This window comes from Chiloscyllium plagiosum, chromosome 11, assembly GCF_004010195.1.
Source record: "Chiloscyllium plagiosum isolate BGI_BamShark_2017 chromosome 11, ASM401019v2, whole genome shotgun sequence".
Classification (NCBI taxonomy): domain Eukaryota; kingdom Metazoa; phylum Chordata; class Chondrichthyes; order Orectolobiformes; family Hemiscylliidae; genus Chiloscyllium; species Chiloscyllium plagiosum.
In genome coordinates, this window is record NC_057720.1 from 30,255,579 (window position 1) to 30,274,090 (window position 18,512).

The following is an 18,512-nucleotide window of genomic DNA, read 5'->3' on the forward strand; positions in this document are numbered from 1 at the left end:
GGGGGGTAGGTATAGGGCAGATGTTAGGGGTAGGTTCTTTACTCAGCGTGTCGTGAGTTCATGGAATGCCCTGCCAGTAGCAGTGGTGGACTCTCCCTCATTATGGGCATTTAAGCGGGCATTGGATAGGCATATGGAGGATAGTGGGCTAGTGTAGTATAGGTGGGCTTGGATCGGCGCAACATCGAGGGCCGAAGGGCCTGTACTGCGCTGTATTCTTCTATGTTCTATGGCTCATCTGGGAGGGCATTGAATACCGAGAGATTTCATCACGATTGTGCAGACATAAAACTGAAGTGTCAAAGGGAGCACAGAAACCTGAGAGCAACCTCTCTACCAAACCCTTCAAGCAGCATCTGCGGCAGAGCCTCCAGATCTCACAATTTTTGCTACCTCAGAATCTGCTGGACCACTATGGAAGCAAGCAAGTCAAACCCGACCCTGAGGGACTGAGACAAACAGAGATTCTCCAAAATAGCTTTCCTGTTGATTATAGATGCTTTCTTTGGAACAGAGGAGATTGACAGAAGAATTAATTGAAGTACATAAAATTGATAGGCCTAGATTGAGTGAATACAAAAGGATCTATTTCATAGCATAGTGAGCAATAAACAGGGGCCATAAAACTGAAATAATTGGTGGAAGAATTACAGAGAAGTTGTCAGACACCTGTAACTTAGGACCTTTGAAACAGTGGGGAAGCAGAAATATGAGGTGCCAGCAATACAAAGAGCAATGCTACACCATATAAAAATATCCTTGTACACAGTAACAAAATGAGCAAAGAGGGCACATAGTAGAGGACAAACCTCCATCACATTTTATTAACTTAATTACAATTATCCAACTCTTCCTTGATGACATGCCTGCCTGGTTGATTCTCTGCATAAGTACAGAATTTTCTTTTTTCTTCATCAAGAGGCTGCATTGTCACTTCCTCCTCCCATGATCCCAACTACTTCCATCTCACTGAGGTGGGTTCAGGCCATTCACATCCAGTTCTGAAAACTCCACTCACATTTTGACAGCTCTGACACATTCCACCAGAGCAGCTAAAACCATTCATGACATCATAAAAGTAAATTTACCTATCTCCCGGCGTTAACAGATCCTTTAAAAAAATCCCATATCCAAATAATCTTCACCAAAACTAATTAGTTCTTCCTTGGGCCATACCCTACCAAGTTTCAGTGAACCTTTTCAATTAACCTAAGAGATCATTGAGAGGATCATATAAAAGCCAAATGCTTTGGTTGCTAGAAATCTGAAATTTTTTTAAAAAGATGTTTAGGAGAACTGGCAGGATCCATGGACAGAAAGAAAATTAGCATTTCAGACATACTCTTAAATCAGAATAGAAAAAAATTCTGAGATGTGACAATAATTAATAGAATCTAATCTGTCACATGTGCTTAAGTTCAGTGACAAGTTTTGTTTTGTATGCACTACAGGCAGATCATACCATACAAAGCACATATGGGTAACAGTGCATAAATTTTAAGCAAATTCAGAAACAGTAAAAGAGGGAACAAAAAATGCAGAATTTAATATGTAGGAGAGATTAAATGAATGATAGAGCAAAGGAAATGGGGGTGGTTAGGGTACAAGCAACAAATGATTGACGCAGAAAAGGTGTAAATGGGAAAGCAGAATCACTAACAGCAGCTGCCATCTGAAACACAGAGGACTCTCGGTTGAGCCTGGAAAGGGTGAACCAAAAGATGACATGATGTTCCTCAAATGTACACGGAATTTCAATGGAAGGATGTACGAGTCACGGACAGATGAAACAGAACGGGTGTGTGCAAGAAAATTAAAATGATAAGCATCCAAAAGGTCAGGGTTACATTTATGACCTGAATCAAGGTTTTCTGCAAAGTGATCAACCAATCTGTATTTGGTGCCACAATGCATAGTAGACTGCATCGCAAGCAATGAAACGAGTATACTTGATTAAAGCTGGTACTGTGTAAGTAAATGACGACTTCACCCTGGATGATGCTTTGGGGGCCTTGGACATTGAAAAAGATACCAGTTGAAAAGGCAAGTGTTGAATCTCTTGGGTTTGACCGAAAATGTTTCAAGGGAAGGAGAATAAGTGTTGTGGGAAACTCAGTGCAACACAGTGCTGAAATGGTCAGTGGTGACATCACACTGGAAATGGCAGAAAAAACAAAGGGTTATCCATTGAATGTCGATATTTAAGGACAATGGGAAAGATCACTGTGAGAAATGGAATGGAAATGGTCAATACCCTGTCAACTAAAGTAGTAGTACATTGTTAAAACTGAGGCAATGGCAATGAGAGAAACTGTGAGAACAGAATAAAATCCCTGCAGGATGTGCAGCAAGGCAAAGTTAGAGTCTTTACAACACAGAAAAAGGGGCAACATCTCCACACCAATCTTCAAGCATCTATTCAATCTAATCTGTTCTTTCTTGTGCCATACCCTACCAAGTTGTATGGAATGGTCTTTTAAGTGGTCATCTAAATATTGCTTAAATATCAAAGATTCCTGCCTCTACCATTTTAGTGAGTTCCAGCATAGGTTAGGTGCATTAGTCAGGAAAAATGCAGAGTAACGGGGAATGGGTCTGGGTGGGAAACTCTTCAGACAGTTGGTGTGAACTTGCTAGACCAAAGCGCCTGCAACATTGCAGGGATTCTATGATTCCAGATATCCACAGTCTTGGTGACCTTTTTGATCTCCCCTTAAATTCCACCTAAACTGAAGGGTCACTGGACCCGAAATGTTAACTCTGATTTCTCCTCACAGATGCTGTCAGATCTGTTGAGCTTTTCCAGCAATTTCTGTTTTCATTTCTAATTTACAGCTTCCGTGTTTCTTTTGGTTTTTATTAAACCTCCTACCCCTTACCTTAAAGCTCAGACATACCAACAGATTCAAGAATAGCTTCGTCCCCGTTGTTATTAGACTTCGGAATGGACCTCTCAAATTTTAAATTTAATGTTGATCACACTTTGTGCACCTTCACTGCAACTGTAACATTGTATTCTTCGCTCTATTACCCTAAAGCACGTTGTATGATATGACCTACCCATACAGTACTGCACATAAAACAAAACTTAGCACTGTACCTACATACATGTAACAATAATAATTAAAATTAAAACTGCGATCCCTCTAGTAAAGAATGGATTTTCCCTCTACTGGGAAAAATATTCCCAGGACAACAAATCTCATTGTAGGGTTTGTTTGCACAAGCAGAACAGTGCGAGACGAATTTCAGTAACATGTTCAGAGAGCAGGGACGATCCGAGGACGGATTAAAGTAGCTCCTGTACTGTACCTGCGCCCTGCTCAGTGTTGCAGCGCTCTTTACTGTACAGGATTGACTTTCTCTTTCTGAGTCTAACGGTTTCTGAGGCTGCAGCGTGTCTACCCAAGAACAGTTTTCTGCGAAGTGTATCCATTCTGACTGTGGCACTTGGTGCACGACAATCTTCACTGTTCTATTCCGCTTCCGGCCACGTGATATCACCCAGCCGAGCCGCGAGCTCCATTCAGTGAATCAGCGCGCGGGGCTACCAGGCGCACGCGTGGGACGGGCCAATCGTCCCGGCTCGGTGTGGCCAAGGAGTGGGTGACGGCGCGCCTCTCCTGGAAAAACTACGAAAACCATAAGAACTTGCGACAGTTGCGCCTGCGCTCTCCCCGCTGGGGGGCGGGATCTCATGCTGTTGATTGGTACCTTCTCCCCTGAGCAGCTGGGAGGTGACTAGAGCCAATGAGGAGAGCGGCTGGGGGAGGGGAATGATACAGTGAGAGTGTAGCGCTGGCTTGTACCGAGGCAGGTTGTAGCCTGACCCAGCTCGGGACAGACGATAGGAAGGTAAATCTTGTGCATTTCTTTCCTCCATTCCTGAAGCAGCACTACAAAGTTCTTTAACGTAAAGTTTTGGGAAATGCAAGTACAATTTCAAAGTTTAATTTTCCGTCTTCAATGAAAAGCGGCGTATCGGTGAAAGTTTAGTCTGACCTAAAAGCTATATCTGAGAACTTGGAGCTATATCTGGATATTTTAAAAGAGAAAAGCGTGGAAATATATTATTTGATCGTTGTAATTTTGTTAAAACTCCGCAGTTTTGGTTAATTGACGCTTGTGACAGCCTCAGAAAATGGATTAACCTCACCGAGTTCCCGTTGGCTGTTGTATTTTTACCTCCCACCCCGGCGAGCACACATGCACAAACATTCTCAACACAAGGTCATTTTTCAGATCTATTTAATGTTGAAAGTTCACCAGAGTTCAACTCTGAGCTGATCAACTCTCATCTGCCTTTTAAGGCAAGTTAAAAAATTCTGGAAATACACAGCAGGCCTAGCAGAATCTGTTTAAAATAGTTTAATTTCTGGCTATCTTATATTTTTATATCTCCAAGCTGGATGTAAGAAATTTATATTGGGCAAAGGAGAAGGGATAGTGAAACTAAAAAGCAAGAAGTGTGACTGGAGTCCTGTCGCGCAGAAGTAATTCATCTATTTAAGTCAACAAGCAGTGCTTTGTTCTCAGTTTAAAAACAGAAAATGCTGGTAACAGTCGGTATGGTCAGGCAGTATCTGTGAAGACAATTAGGGTTAATCTTTCAGGTCATTGACTTTTCGATAGAACGCTGTGAGTAAGCGAAACGTGGCGCTGTACAGAACAGTTGGAATTTATGGTGGTGGAGCTCAAGATGTTACGAAGTAATTTTGTGCTCCGAACCAAGAGAGATCGAGCGCTTCCATAATCCTAAATAAGTAGGGACAGCGAGATCTGGTTTCGTGAAGTTGACTGATGGATAGCATATTGGAAGGTTTAGATCGGTTGCGAAGATGGATTTGCATCCAGAGCGCACCACACCTGGCAGGATTAATCAAGTTAACGAATCTAAACAATGCTGCCAATTCTTAACATCACGCTGAGAAAGAAATAGTAACCAGAATGGAAATATCAACAGGCTAGCAGGGAAAGTTATTGTTGAATGTCTAATACATATGGTGTAACAGACAGGACCGTTTTAAAAAAAAATACTGATGGGATGTGGGTTATGTTGGTCTGTCCAGCATTTATTGTCCATTGCTAGTTGCCCTTGAGAAGGTGGTGAGCTGCGGCAGTCCATCTAGTCTCAGTACACCCATAATGCCAGTAAGGAAGGAGTTCCAGGATTCTGACCCTGATATATTTCCGAAGTTAAATATCACACAACACCAGGTTATAGTCGCAACGGGTTTATTCGGAAGCACAAACTTTGGGAGGCACTGCCTCTTCATTAGGTAGTTGTGGAACATGACGAAAATGAGGGCTGGAGATCAGAGTCGAAATTAGTGGTGCTGGAAAAGTACAGCAGTTCAGGCAGCATCTGAGGAACAGGAAAATCGACGTTTGCAAAAGCCTGCTCCTCAGATGCTGTCTGAACTGCTGTGCTTTTCCAGAACCACACTAATCTTGAAGTTGTGGAACATGACCATATGACACAGAATTTATAGCAAAAGGTTTACAATGCCATGGAGCTGTAATGTTATATTAAAGAACTTTGATTAAAAATCACACATCACCAGGTTACAGTTTGATTCAGTCTCCCATCTTTTAGAATGGGATATGATTAGATTCCCTACAGTGTGGAAACAGGCCCTTCGGCCAACAAGTCCACACTTGCCCCTCTGATGAATGCTCCTAATAACTATGGGCAATTTAGCACAGCCAATTCACCTACCCTGCACATCTTTGGACTGTGGGAGGAAACCCACGCAGACACGTGGAGAATGTGCAAACTCCACACACAGTCGCCCGAGGCTGGAATCGAACCTGGGACCCTGGTGCTGTGAGGCAAGCAGTGCTAACCACTGAGCCACCGTGCCCCCCCCCCGGGATATGGTGGTTTAGATTCTTTAATATGTAAATCCCAGAACTACATTCTCAAGGTGGTGTCAGCATTTCTAGTAATAGGTATCATTTCAGCTCAGACAATGCATTAAATGTGTGAAGGTAAAGTCTGTCACAATGTTGAGTCAATTCTATTTCTAAAGTGGGGCTTACAGAATCTTACATGCTTCCAAATAAACCTGTTCGACTATACCTGTTGTTGTGATTTCTAACTTTGACCACTCCAGTCCAACACCGGCACCTCCAAATCATGATATATTTCCAAGTCAGGATGGTGACTGGCTTGGAGAAGATCTTGTAGCCTATGGTGCGCATATGTATCTGCTGCCCTTTTCCTTCTAACAGTCGTGGGTTTGGAAGCTGCAGTCTAAGGAGCCTTGGTGAATATTTGCAGTGCAACTTGTAGATAGTTCATTGTTTTTGCTGAGCATCTTGTTGAAGGGAATGGATGTTTCTAGATGTGCCAGTCAAGTGGGCTGCTTTGTCCTGGAAATCATGTCCATTGTTGTTGGAGCTGCACCCATCCAGGCAAGTCAGGAGTGCACTATTGCATTATTCTCCTAACTTGTGCCTTGTAAATGGTAGATAGGATCAATACTCTGTTCAATGCCTCTCCTCATCTTTCCTCATAGATCTATCGCCTGCTCTCTTTATCTACTTTTCACTGAAGTGCATTTAAATATGTAGGGGCATTCTTAAGAGAGATCAGGAAGGCAAAGTGGGGATATAAGTGTCTACTAAGGCTAAGGATAGTCTAAGATTCTACAAATACATTAAGAGCAAGAAGGCAATGAGACAGAGAGTTGGGTCCCTTAAAGATCAAAGAGGTTGTCTTTGTGTTGAACCTCAGGAGATAGGAGTGATGTTAAATAAATACACCTGTTTTTACTTTGGAGAAAGAAATGGAAGCTACAGAACTCTGAAATAAATATTGATTTGAAATATTTTAGAAGAGGAAGTGCTGGAAGTCTTAGAAAATATAAAGATGGATAAATCTCTGGGACCTGATGTAGTGTATCCCAAGGTGTTGTGGGGAGTTATGGAGGAGTTTGCAGGGACCTTGCAAAAATATTTATTTCATCTATAACCATGGGTGAGATGCTGGAGGATTGGGGAATGGCTAATGTTGTGCCTTTGTTTAAAAAGGGATAGAAGAAAGAACCTGGAAACTAAAAACATGTGACTTCAGGGATGGGTAAGTTAGAGGCATAAAGATGTACAGCATGGAAACAGACACTTCGGTCCAATTCGTCCATGCCAACCAGATATCCCTAAATTAATCTAGTCCCATTTGCCAGCACTTGGCCCATATCCCTCTGGTTCCTATTCAGTTACCCATCCAGATACAATTACAGCATTGAAAAAGCATCAGCTTCCACCACTACTACTGGCAGCTCATTCCATACAAGCACCACCCTCTGTGTGAAAACATTATCCTTGGGTCCCTTTTAAAACTTTCTCTTCTCACCCTAAATTTATGCCCTCTACTTCTGGACTCCCCCACTTGAAGGAAAAGACCTTGGCTATTTAACCTATCCATGCGCTTCATGATTTTATAAACCTCTATAAGGTCACTCCTCAGCCTCTGAAACCCTATTCAGCCCCTCCCTATAGCTCAAACCCTCCAATCCTGGCAACGTCCTTGTAAATCTTTTCTGAACCCTTTCAGGTTTCACAACATTCTTCCTCTAGGAAGGAGACCAGAATTGCTCGCACACAATTCCATGTGCAGCTGCAACATTATTGAAGGTGATTCTGAAAAATGGGACTAATATGCATTTGGAGAGGCAAGGAATGATTAGGAATAGTCAGTATGGTTTCGTGCAAGGGAAATTATGTCTCATTGAGATTTTTGAGGAAGCAACCAAGAATATTGTTGAGGGCAGAGTGGTAGACATTGTTTACTTGGACTTTACTAAAGCCTTTGAGGTTTCACATGGTAGACTAATTAGTAAAGTTAAATCACATGGGATTCAGGATGAGCTTGCTAATTGGATGCAAAATTGGCTTAATGGCAGACAATAAACTGGTGAGAGATGGTGGTTTTTCGTATTGGATGCTTGTTACCAACAGTGTTCAACAGAGAACAGTGCTGGGTCCATGATTTATAAACAATTTGAAAGAGAATATAGAAGTCATGGTTAGTAAGTTTGTAAATGAAGCTAAAATTGGTGGCATAGTGGACAGTGAAGAAGGTTATCTTAAGATCACAAAGAGATATTGATCAATTGGGTCAATGGGCTGAGGAGTGGCAGATGGAGTTTAATTTGGATATATGCAAAGTATTGCATTTTTGTAATATGAACAATGGCAGGACTTGTACAACTAAACGTAGGGCCTTGGGCAATGTTGTAGAAGAGAGTCCATGGGCTTCAAATTTGCAATTCTTTGAAGTTTTTGTGTCACATGTAGACAGGGTGATTAAGAAGCAATTTAGCACGTTTGCCTTCATTGCTCAGTTCTTCAAGTGTAAGAATTGGGATGTAATTTTAAGATTGTATAGGATGTTAGGAAGGCATCTTCTGGAGAAATGTCCAGTTCTGTTATAGTAAAGATATTAAACTGGAGAAACTTCAGTAAAGTTTTTTGCCAGGATGTTGCTGGGAATGAAGGGTTTGATTTATTAGATTGGCACTTTTTTTTTTAACAAGTCCGTTGGAGACTGAGAGGTCACCTTTTTGAGGTTTATAAAATCATGAGGGGTATAGATGTGGTGAATTGCAGATGTCTTTTCCCAAGGGAGGGAGATTGCAAAACTCTGGGCATGTTTTTGAGGTGAGAAAAGAGAGACATGAGGCAACCTTTTTTTTAAAGAGTGGTTGGCATATGGAATTAACTTCACAGGTGGATCCAGGTACAGTTAAAATGTTTAAAAGACATTTGGATAAGAACATGAATAGGAAATGTTTGGAAGGATATGGACCAAATGCAGGCAGGTGGCACTAATTTAGGATTATAGTTGGCGTGGACTGGTTGGACTGAAAGGTCTGTTTTTGGGCTGTATGACTTTCTTCAACTTATAATAGTAAATTCCATATTATCACTACTCTGGACGGTGTTTCTTCTGAAAACTTGAACTGATTTCCTTCAGTTTTACTATTCTCCACAAGTGAAATCACTTTCACATATTTAATAATTTAAAAGACATTTGTTGTTTTCTTTTAAGAATTTACACTGGAGGACATATTATACCTTTTGGTAAATATATGTTTGCAAATCTGAAATTGAGACTGATGGTCATTTTTGAGCTTGGTTTAACTTTTGTTTTACATTTCACTTTGGTCTCATGTCTTCTTTCCCTTGGCACAGGGTTTCTGCCTTCCTTGGTTGTGATGTCATCTGTGTAAGTTACCATGCCGACTGAAGGAGAACCTACAACGTTTGCCAAACTTCTGCACCTGATGTTCCTCTCCACCTTCTGGGGAATGCAGATATGGGTCACATTTATATCAGGTAAGTGTCTCCTCTCTCCTGTACTTTTTTTAATTTCTGAAATGGGGACATGTACAGCATTGGCTTGACCAGCCTTTGTTGCCCATCCTACTTGCCCAGGGAGCAGTTTAAAATCAACCACATTGCTGTGGATCGGAATTCGCTTGTTGGCCAGACCAGTTAAGGATGGCAGATTTCCTTCCCTAAAGGACATTACTGAACCAGATGAATTTTTCCAGCAATCAACAGTTGTTGATTAATGGTCACCATTAGGCTAGCTTTTTATTCTGTTTTTTTTTATTTCAAACTTCACCACCTAACATTCAAATCTTTGATCCTAGAATATTAACTGGAATTCTGGATTACTTGTCTAGTGACATTACCACTAAGCCATTGCCTCCCCTGTAATTGATTCTTTTGTTGAACCATTACTATTGATAGTTAATACTTGTTTCTATTCTCTATAGTTTAACGGGATCAAACATGCCACAATGACCATGCATCCATACACGCATTTGTTCTAGGCAATGGAGTATAATTGGAAAGCTGTTCAATAGCTTCAAACAGTTTCTCATGTCTCCTACCTAACAACATTTTTCAAAGGTGTACATGCAATTCTATGTCTCAATAAAGATGTGATCAAAGCCACTGCATCAAACTGACTTGAAAAATTAAATTATGTACTCCAATTAGTTTTACTGTGATCATGAAATCCAGTAGCCTTACCTAGGATGTACAAGAAAGTGATTTACAAATGTTTTGAAATGTATACTTCTCATTATTTGTCCTTAAAAGCAAATCCAATATTTCATTAGTTGTACTGTGGGGGAAAGAAATATTAAAGAATAAAGTGCAACTTCTATGATGGAAGAAATTATAATTTTTGGTATTCTTTCCAATGCCTTTGAAGTGTGATGTGATTCGGTATTGGAATGGAAAAATTCATAATTTACTTATGAAACCTCACAATCGCAGCTCACAAAAGCACAGATTCAGCTTGTCGAATTACTATAGCCCATCTAACTACCCGCAATCTCAAATTATCCCAGAGCAGACGCTCGACTTAAATAAGCTGGCACTTTTCTTCAACTCTTGTAATCAAAGTCATGAATAATATTCTGTAATAGTTGAACATTATCGCCTCTTTTCCTACTCAACATCTCTTTATGCTTAGACACAATCGACCAGAACATTGGAGTTTGTCCAACACATTAGAACTCCCCTTGTACAGTTCGGTGTGTTTCTCCTTTTCAGCATTTCAAAGTCCTTTTGTTCATTATTAGTGGCAAGTACCCATGTTCTTGAATTTCCTCCCTACATCTCCGTTTCTTTTTTATTCCCGGTAAAAAGGGGAGCACTTTGGGGCCAGCGACCATAATTCAGAGTTTTAAAATAGTGATGGAAAAGGATAGACCAGGTCTAACAGTTAATCTTCTAAATTGGAAGAAGGCCAATTTTGACAGTATTAGGCAAGAACTTTCAAAAGCTGAATGGGGGCAGATGTTCCCAGATAAAGGGACGGCTGGAAAATGGGATGCCTTCAGAAATGAGATAACGAGAGTATCTTCATGTTTGGGTGAAAGGAAAGGTTGATAGGTATAGGGAATGCTGAATGTCTAAAGGAATTTGAGGGTTTGGTTAAGAAAAAGAAGGAAGTGTATGTCAGGCATAGACAGGATAGATGGAGTGAATCCTTAGAGTAAAAAGGCAGTAGGAGTGTACTGAAGGGAGAAATTAGAGGGCAAAAAGGGGACATGAGACAGTTTTGGCAAATACCATTAAGGAGAATCCAAAGGGATTTTGCAAATACATCAAGGACAAAAGGGTAACTAGGGAGAGAATAGGGCCCTTCAAAGATCACCAATGCAGCCTTTGTGTGGAGCCGCAGAAAATGGGGGAGCTACTAAACAAGTATTTTGCGTCAGTATTTACTGTGGAAAAGGACATGTAAGACATAGAATGTAGATGGTGACATCTTGACAAATGTCCATATTACAGAGGAGGAAGTGCTCGGATGTCTTGAAACGCATAAAGCTGGATTAAATCCCCTAGACCTGATCAGGTGTACCTGAGAACTCTGGAAAGCTAGGGAAGTGATTGCTGGGCCTCTTACTGAGATATTTGTATCATTGATAGTCACAGATGAGATGCTGAAAGACTGGAGGTTGGCTTACGTAGTGCCACTGTTTAAGAAAGTTGGTAAGGACAAGCCAGAGAACTATAGACCAGTGAGCCTGATGTTGGTGGTGAGCAAGTTGTTGGATGGAATCCTGAGGGACAGGATGTACGTGTATTTGGAAAGGCAAGGACTGATTTAGGGATCGTCAACATGGCTTTGTGTGTGGGAAATCATGTCTCTCAAACTTGACTGAGTTTTTTGAAGAAGTGACAAAGAGGATTGATGAGGGCAGAGGGGTAGATGTGATCTATATGGACTTCAGTAAGGTGTTTGACAAGGTTTCCATGGAAGACTGGTGAGCAAGCTTAGATCTCATGGAATACAGGGAGAACTAGCCATTTGGATACAGAACTGGCTCAAAGATAGAAGACAGAGGGTGGTGGTGGAGTTGTTTTTCAGACTGGAGGCCTGTGACCACTAGAGTGCCACAAGGATCGGTGCTGGGTCCACTACTTTTTGTCATTTACATAAATGATTTGGATATGAGCATAAGAGGTATAGTTAGTAAGTTTGCTGATGACACCAAAATTGGAGGTGTAGTGGACAGCACAGAAGGTTACGGCTGAAAATGTGTTGCTGGAAAAGCGCAGCAGGTCAGGCAGCATCCATGGAACAGGAGAATTGATGTTTCGGGCATAAGCCCTTCTTCAGGAATGAGGAAAGTATGTCCAGCAGGCTAAGATAAAAGGTAGGGAGGAGAGAGTTGGGGGAGGGGCGTTGGAAATGCGATAGGTGGAAGGAGGTCAAGGTGAGGGTGATAGGCTGGAGTGGGGTGGGGGCGGAGAGGTCAGGAAGAAGATTGCAGGCTAGGAAAGTGGTGCTGAGTTCGAGGGATTTGACTGAGACAAGGTGGGGGGAGGAGAAATGAGGAAACTGGAGAAATCTAAGTTCATCCCTTGTGGTTGGAGGGTTCCTCGGCGGAAGATGAGGCGCTCTTCCTCCAACCGTCGTGTTGCTATGGTCTGGCGATGGAGGAGTCCAAGGACCTGCATGTCCTTGGTGGAGTGGGAGGGGGTGTTGAAGTGTTGAGCCACGGGGTGGTTGGGTTGGTTGGTCCGGGTGTCCCAGAGGTGTTCTCTGAAACGTTCCGCAAGTAGGCAGCTTGTCTCCCCAAGATAGAGGAGGCCACATCGGGTGCAGCAGATGCAATAAATGATGTGTGTGGAAGCGCAGGTGAATTTGTGGTGGATATGGAAGTATCCCTTGGGGCCTTGGAGGGAAGTAAGGGGGGAGGTGTGGGCGCAAGTTTTGCATTTCTTGCGGTTGCAAGGGAAGGTGCCAGGAGTGTAGGTTGGGTTGGTTGGTGGGGGGGTGTGGACCTGACGAGGGAATCACGGAGGGAGTGGTCTTTTCGGAACGCTGATAGGGGAGGGGAGGGAAATATACCACCTCCAAACGGACCCCACCACCAAGTCCCTCCTCCCTACCTTTTATCTTAGCCTGCTGGACACACTTTCCTCATTCCTGAAGATGTCCTTATGCCCGAAACATTGATTCTCCTGTTCCTTGGATGCTGCCTGACCTGCTGCGCTTTTCCAGCAACACATTTTCAGCTCTGATCTCCAGCATCTGCAGTCCTCACTTTCTCCTCAGCACAGAAGGTGACCTCAGGTTACAACGGGATCTTGATCAGATGGGCCAATGGGCTGAGAAGTGGCAGATGGAGTTTAATTTAGTTAAATGCAAGGTGCTGCGTTTTGGGAAAGCAAATCTTAGCAGGACTTATACCCTTAATGGTAAGGTCCTAGGGAGTGTTGCTGAACAAAGAGACCTTGGAGAGCAGGTTCACAGCTTGAAAGTAGAGTCGCAGGTAGATAGGATAGTGAAGAAGGCATTTGGTATGCTTTCCTTTATTGGTCAGAGTATTGAGTACAGGAATTGGAAGGTCATGTTGCGGCTGTACAGGACATTGGTTAGTCCACTGTTGGAATATTGCATGCAATTTTGGTTTCCTTCCTATCGGAAAGATGGTGTGAAACGGGTTCAGAAAAGATTGACAAGGGTTTGCCTGGGTCGGAAGATTTGATCTACAGGGAGAGGTTGAATAGGCTAGGGCTGTTTTCCCTGGAGTGATGGAGGCTGAGGGGTGACCTCATAGAGGTTTATAAAGTCATAAGGGGCATGGATGGGATAAACAGACAAAGTCTTTTCCTTGGGGTGGAGGAGTCCAGAACTAGAGGGCATAGGTTTAGGGTGAGAGCGGAAAGGTATAAAAAGGACCTAAGGGGCAAATGTTTCATGCAGAAGGTGATGCGTAAATGGAATGAGCTGCCAGAGGAAGTGGAGGAGGCTAGTACAATTGCAACATTTAAAAGGCATCTAGATGGGTATATGAACAGGAAGGTTTGGGGGGGATATGGCAGGTGGGACTAATTGGCTTGGAATATCTGGTTGGCATGGACGAGTTGGACCAAAGGGCCTGTTTCCATGCTGTACACCTCTATGACTGAGTCACCTGTTGGAATGCGGAATGAGGGACTGTAGAAAACAATTCTAGAGTCCATCTGATGTATTCAAACTCGAAGAATAATTTTGTAGTTGATTCTGTTAGAGGTTGCCCTATTTCCTTTCCATATTTTACAAAAGTACATATTTGTATGTACTACATTCATATGAATTATACATACAAATGAGGACTATTTGGTTTCTCAAGCCTGTTTCGTCATGTGGTAAGATCGTGGCTGATTTGATTATGGCCTCTATCTTCCTATCCACTCCATTTAACTTTCTTGTCATGAATGATTTTATCTCCGATTTAAGTTTCCATTGCTGACTTCCCCAGACGTGTGTGAAAACTGCTGCGCTTGATTAAGACTCAAGTCTGATAAATATGACAGTGTTAACATCGATATTTATATTAATAATTAACCCTCACCCAGTTTAATATTGGCATCAGAAAACCTGCAGTACTGCACAATATTTTTTAATAAGTTATTGCTTATGCAAAAGTATCTCATTGGTCATCCATAATTGCCATTTACAGCTTTGCAAAAAATAATTAGTGAGGTAAAGGATTTCATACTGAACTGCATAGACTTATGGTAAATACAGTGAGCAATAACCAATATTAATGGCCAAAGACTGATTTTATGATTTTTTAAAATTTGTTTCCTCTTTACAGTACAACCTATGGTTGACTTTGTATTGCCGTCCTCATCAATAATTTAATCAGAAGTTCTTAATCTCATTTTGTTTGTTCTACAGGTCTGATCATGGGCAGTAACCTCACGAGACACACATTCGGCTTCATTCAGAGCAGACTTTTTCCATACTACTTTCACCTTGGATCTTTCTGTGCCTTCTTTAATTTAACCATCTTTGCAATGTATCATCCCAGTGAGTTGTTAACTGAAGAGGAGACATTTCAGGTAACATTCAGTGTTTTTAATTGGACAATGAGAGCGTGTTGAAGTTAATAGTCATCATTCTGGGTGGGATGTAACCCTTTCATCGCGAATGTTTTTATTTTTTCCAGAAATGGTCTGGATTACGTACAATCTCTTGTTAACTTTGTCACAGGTTCTGCTGCTTTTGAGCAACAATGCTAGAGACAAAAATACTGCAGATGCTGGAATCCAAGGTAGACAAGCTGGAGGCTAGAAAAACACAGTAAACATCAGGAAGTGGAGAAGCTAAAGTTTCGGGTATAACCCTTTTTCCTCTGCAGTTTTCTTTTGTCAAATACGTTGACTTCTCCACCTCTTGATCTTGCCTAGCTTGCTGTGTTCTTCCAACCTCCTGCTTGTCTATTTTGAGCAACAATGCATTGTGCCACAATTGTTTTGCTGTCTTTGAGGCCTTCCCTGCAGCTGTCACATATTGGGTGCTATCTGGTATCTTGTCATCACATAAAAAAATTAGGAATTATTGAGAACTGCTGAACCCTCAAGAGGATGTTGAATAGCAGTCAAATGTGCATCCAGAAATCTGGGAATATCCTCTGAATTAGGATCCATCATTGTATTGCAGGATATTGTGTGATAGTTCATCAAAACACTATATCCTGCTTAGCTGCAGCATCACCTTGGGAGGGCGAGGAGAGGAGGCGCTCACACTGGCGATTGTCAGGCTGTTCCTACAAAATGAGTTAAGTTTTCTAATTTGTGCTGAATACAGTAACCTAAATTAAAGAATATAGAGTTGGTTTCTTATCTGATCCCTAATGCCGATGCATGCTCACCCAGCATTCTCTTAGACTATTTTAAATTTGTATTAAAATGTCAAAAAGATGGTATAATTTATTCAATTTGCTGTTTTAATTGGATGTCTTACTGGTGTTCTAAATGAAATATATTTTGAGAGCCTTATGCTAATTCTGGACTATCTTTAGCCCACAGTAGAAATCTGCCTTAAATTTGATCAATATATTGGCAGGTTTGAAGACCCATATATTACACCTGATCTATATCATGTAGTCAGTGAATGGTAATTCAAAATGATTACATGCAATTTCTTTTCTTACAGATTATTGTTCTTTTCATCTGTGTGACTGTTGCTGGGCTCAATGCACAATGGTTTGGTAAGATAACTTCTGAAATAATGGCTGACATGCATCTGATTGAACAGAGCTGTGGACTGGGGAAGGATATTGGATTGTCAACCAACAGAGAGGCTTATAACAAGCTGAAGGAGAGTAACCCCAAATACAAGAAGTTTTCACATCAACTAACCCTGTATCACAATACTTCCTCTTTATGCAACCTGTGTTGCATCATCTGTAATGGGATAAGTTTGTACTACATGGCAGCCAATTTATCCACATTATGAAAGTGTTTTCAGTACAAATATTTTAAAGGCTCAGTGTTGAATGGTGAAAACTTCATTTACAAATAATGGAAGGCTGAAAAGAAAACTATTTTGTTGTATTGTCTGACGAACATAAATCCAGTATGATCGCTCCAATAATTATGCATTTTTAAAAGTGTTCATGCTATTATTTGCAATATTTTAGAACAAAAATCAGTGGGAAGTAGAAAATTTTAAATTAGAGGCAACGCTGTTGAAATTCATTAGCGAAGACAAGTCTAGGGTGATAAACCTGAAACAAAAACTGAAATAGCAGGAGAACCTCAGCAGGTCTGGCAGTATCTATAGAGAGAAAGCATCAACATTTTTGGGTCTAGTGACCCTTAAACATTGATTCTGCTTTCTCTCCAATCTTTAAGGGCCACTGGACCCAAAATATTGACTCTTTCTCTCCATCGATGCTGCCAAACATGCTAAATTTCTCCAGCGATTTCTGGTTTCAATTCCGATTTCCAGCAGTACTTTTTTTTTAGGGTGGGAAATGTTTAATTCTATTATAGTTTGACTTACCGTAGTTTACCCTGTGTTATAATGCATATGTGTAAATAAGCTGTCATACTTTTCCACACCCACAAATTGATGGGATTGAATAAATTTTAGGAGCTCTGCAATGGGATTTTTGAGTACAGCCAAGGGGAATTTGCCAGTATATATATTAATCTTGTGAATTAATTTTTATATGCTCTTTGTCAATGAGAATCCTGCTATTAGATGGACTTGGTTTGTTAGCCTGAAATTGATGTAAGTGAAATTAGAACAGGTTATATATAACCTTTCCAGGAATTTAGAAAACTAGAAGAGATTTGTGATCCATATGTCTAGTCCCAAAATTCAAAACCGTGCCCCACACTAGCCCAACTCTTAATTCTTTTATCCAACAAATTTTAATGTAGATCATACCAATTTGATGACAGTACATAACTCTTTAGGGCAGTCGTGTGTATGTATAATTTTGTATAAGATGTAGATTGAATGTATTGTATCAAAAACACTAATGATTTTCCAATGTTGATAAAGAATATTTTGTCACCCTTTCCATTATTGCACTTCTCTAGTTTGTTTTTCATGTACTTTTGATGGCTCATGGTTTTTATATTAATTTTGTTCTTTCTGAAGGTATCACTGGCAAGGCCAGAATTAGTTGCCCATTCTTCATTGTCCTTGCATTGAGTGGCTTGCTCTGCCATTTCAGGGAATGTAATGCCTGCATTTCTCACCAGAGGGCAACTAAAAATCCTACACAGTACTGTAGGTCTGAAGTCACATGTAGGTCAGACAAAATAAGAATAGCTAATTTCCTTTGAGTTAACAGTGCTGTATTATTGTCAAATGTTCCTGGGACATACTCTAAATTTTACTATCAACTGTGTTGGAATTCAAATTTTTTTTTTAAAGTCTGGGTTAGAGAACTAGCCAAATGGTGACATATAACAGCTGTCGATCACTGTAAAAACCCATCTGGTTCATGTTGCCCTTTTTAGGGAAGGATATCAACCAGTTACCTGATGTGAAGTTAGTTGAACTTTGGTGGGGAAACCTCTACTATTTCTGTCACAATCAATTATGTCTAATCCCATGGAAAAAGATGGATTGATTAGGAATTGGATTTCTAAAGGGGAAGTCATGTTTAACTAATCTGCTGGAATGTTTAGAAGACGTTACAGCAAGGCTGAATGAGTAATGCTGTTGATATGTTGTACGTGGATGACCAGGTGTTTACAACTGTGTGACACTATTAATGTGAATATAAAATTGGTTGAGTGATAGGAAATGGGGTAACAGTAAATGGATAATTTCTGAGCTGGCGGAAAATTTATCGTGGCTTTTCTCAGAATATGAGCATTTTGCACTTATATTCTACCCTTCAAGCTGTCACATTTTGACTTTGGTGGCAAAACTATTTTTCAATCTCCCTTCTTACAACCTCACAACAGCAGCCCCTGAGTCCCCTACACTCTATGCTCTTTGCAATCTTGCTGCCATTGCTGTCAAGTTCCACACAGGTCCACCACCATTCTGTCTGTTTCTGTGACCTCTTTGTTCTCACTGCAATTGGCTTAATAAACTGGAGTGAAAACAATTGTTTGGAATCTTCAGCTTGAGAATAAAATGTAGAAGGCAATCCTAAGCAGCACCCAGGGAGTATGTATTGTCTGGAGAGCACTCATTCAATGATAATGATGAGATGTGATCAGATCATTTGTTC

At 41.0% G+C, this 18,512-nt stretch overlaps 2 protein-coding genes across 4 annotated transcripts in view; one reads left to right on the top strand and one right to left on the bottom strand.

Annotated features, from left to right (window-relative positions):
• pigb (phosphatidylinositol glycan anchor biosynthesis, class B) overlaps positions 1–3,642 on the bottom strand; it is a 35,045-nt gene extending 31,403 nt beyond the window's left edge. Inside the window, exon 1 of one of the 2 annotated variants that reach the window (XM_043698989.1) lies at positions 3,313–3,642. In XM_043698989.1, coding sequence (XP_043554924.1) covers positions 3,313–3,436 — 124 coding nt within the window. In that variant the 5' untranslated portion in view covers positions 3,437–3,642. The remainder of the gene's footprint in view (positions 1–3,312) is intronic. The other variant, XM_043698990.1, reaches the window with a different exon arrangement.
• A 118-nt stretch (positions 3,643–3,760) lies between these two features.
• Positions 3,761–18,194, top strand: si:ch211-121a2.4 (transmembrane protein 205). 2 transcript variants are annotated; one of them, XM_043698994.1, is made up of 4 exons: positions 3,761–3,855; positions 9,199–9,342; positions 14,705–14,868; positions 15,965–18,194. In XM_043698994.1, the coding sequence occupies exons 2-4, from the start codon at positions 9,243–9,245 to the stop codon at positions 16,265–16,267; spliced, it is 567 nt and encodes a 188-aa protein (XP_043554929.1). In that variant the 5' UTR covers positions 3,761–3,855; positions 9,199–9,242; the 3' UTR covers positions 16,268–18,194. The 2 variants fall into 2 exon arrangements, with proteins under 2 accessions (XP_043554929.1, XP_043554930.1); XM_043698995.1 differs by lacking the exon at positions 3,761–3,855 and adding an exon at positions 7,019–7,084.
• Positions 18,195–18,512: the final 318 nt, after the last annotated feature.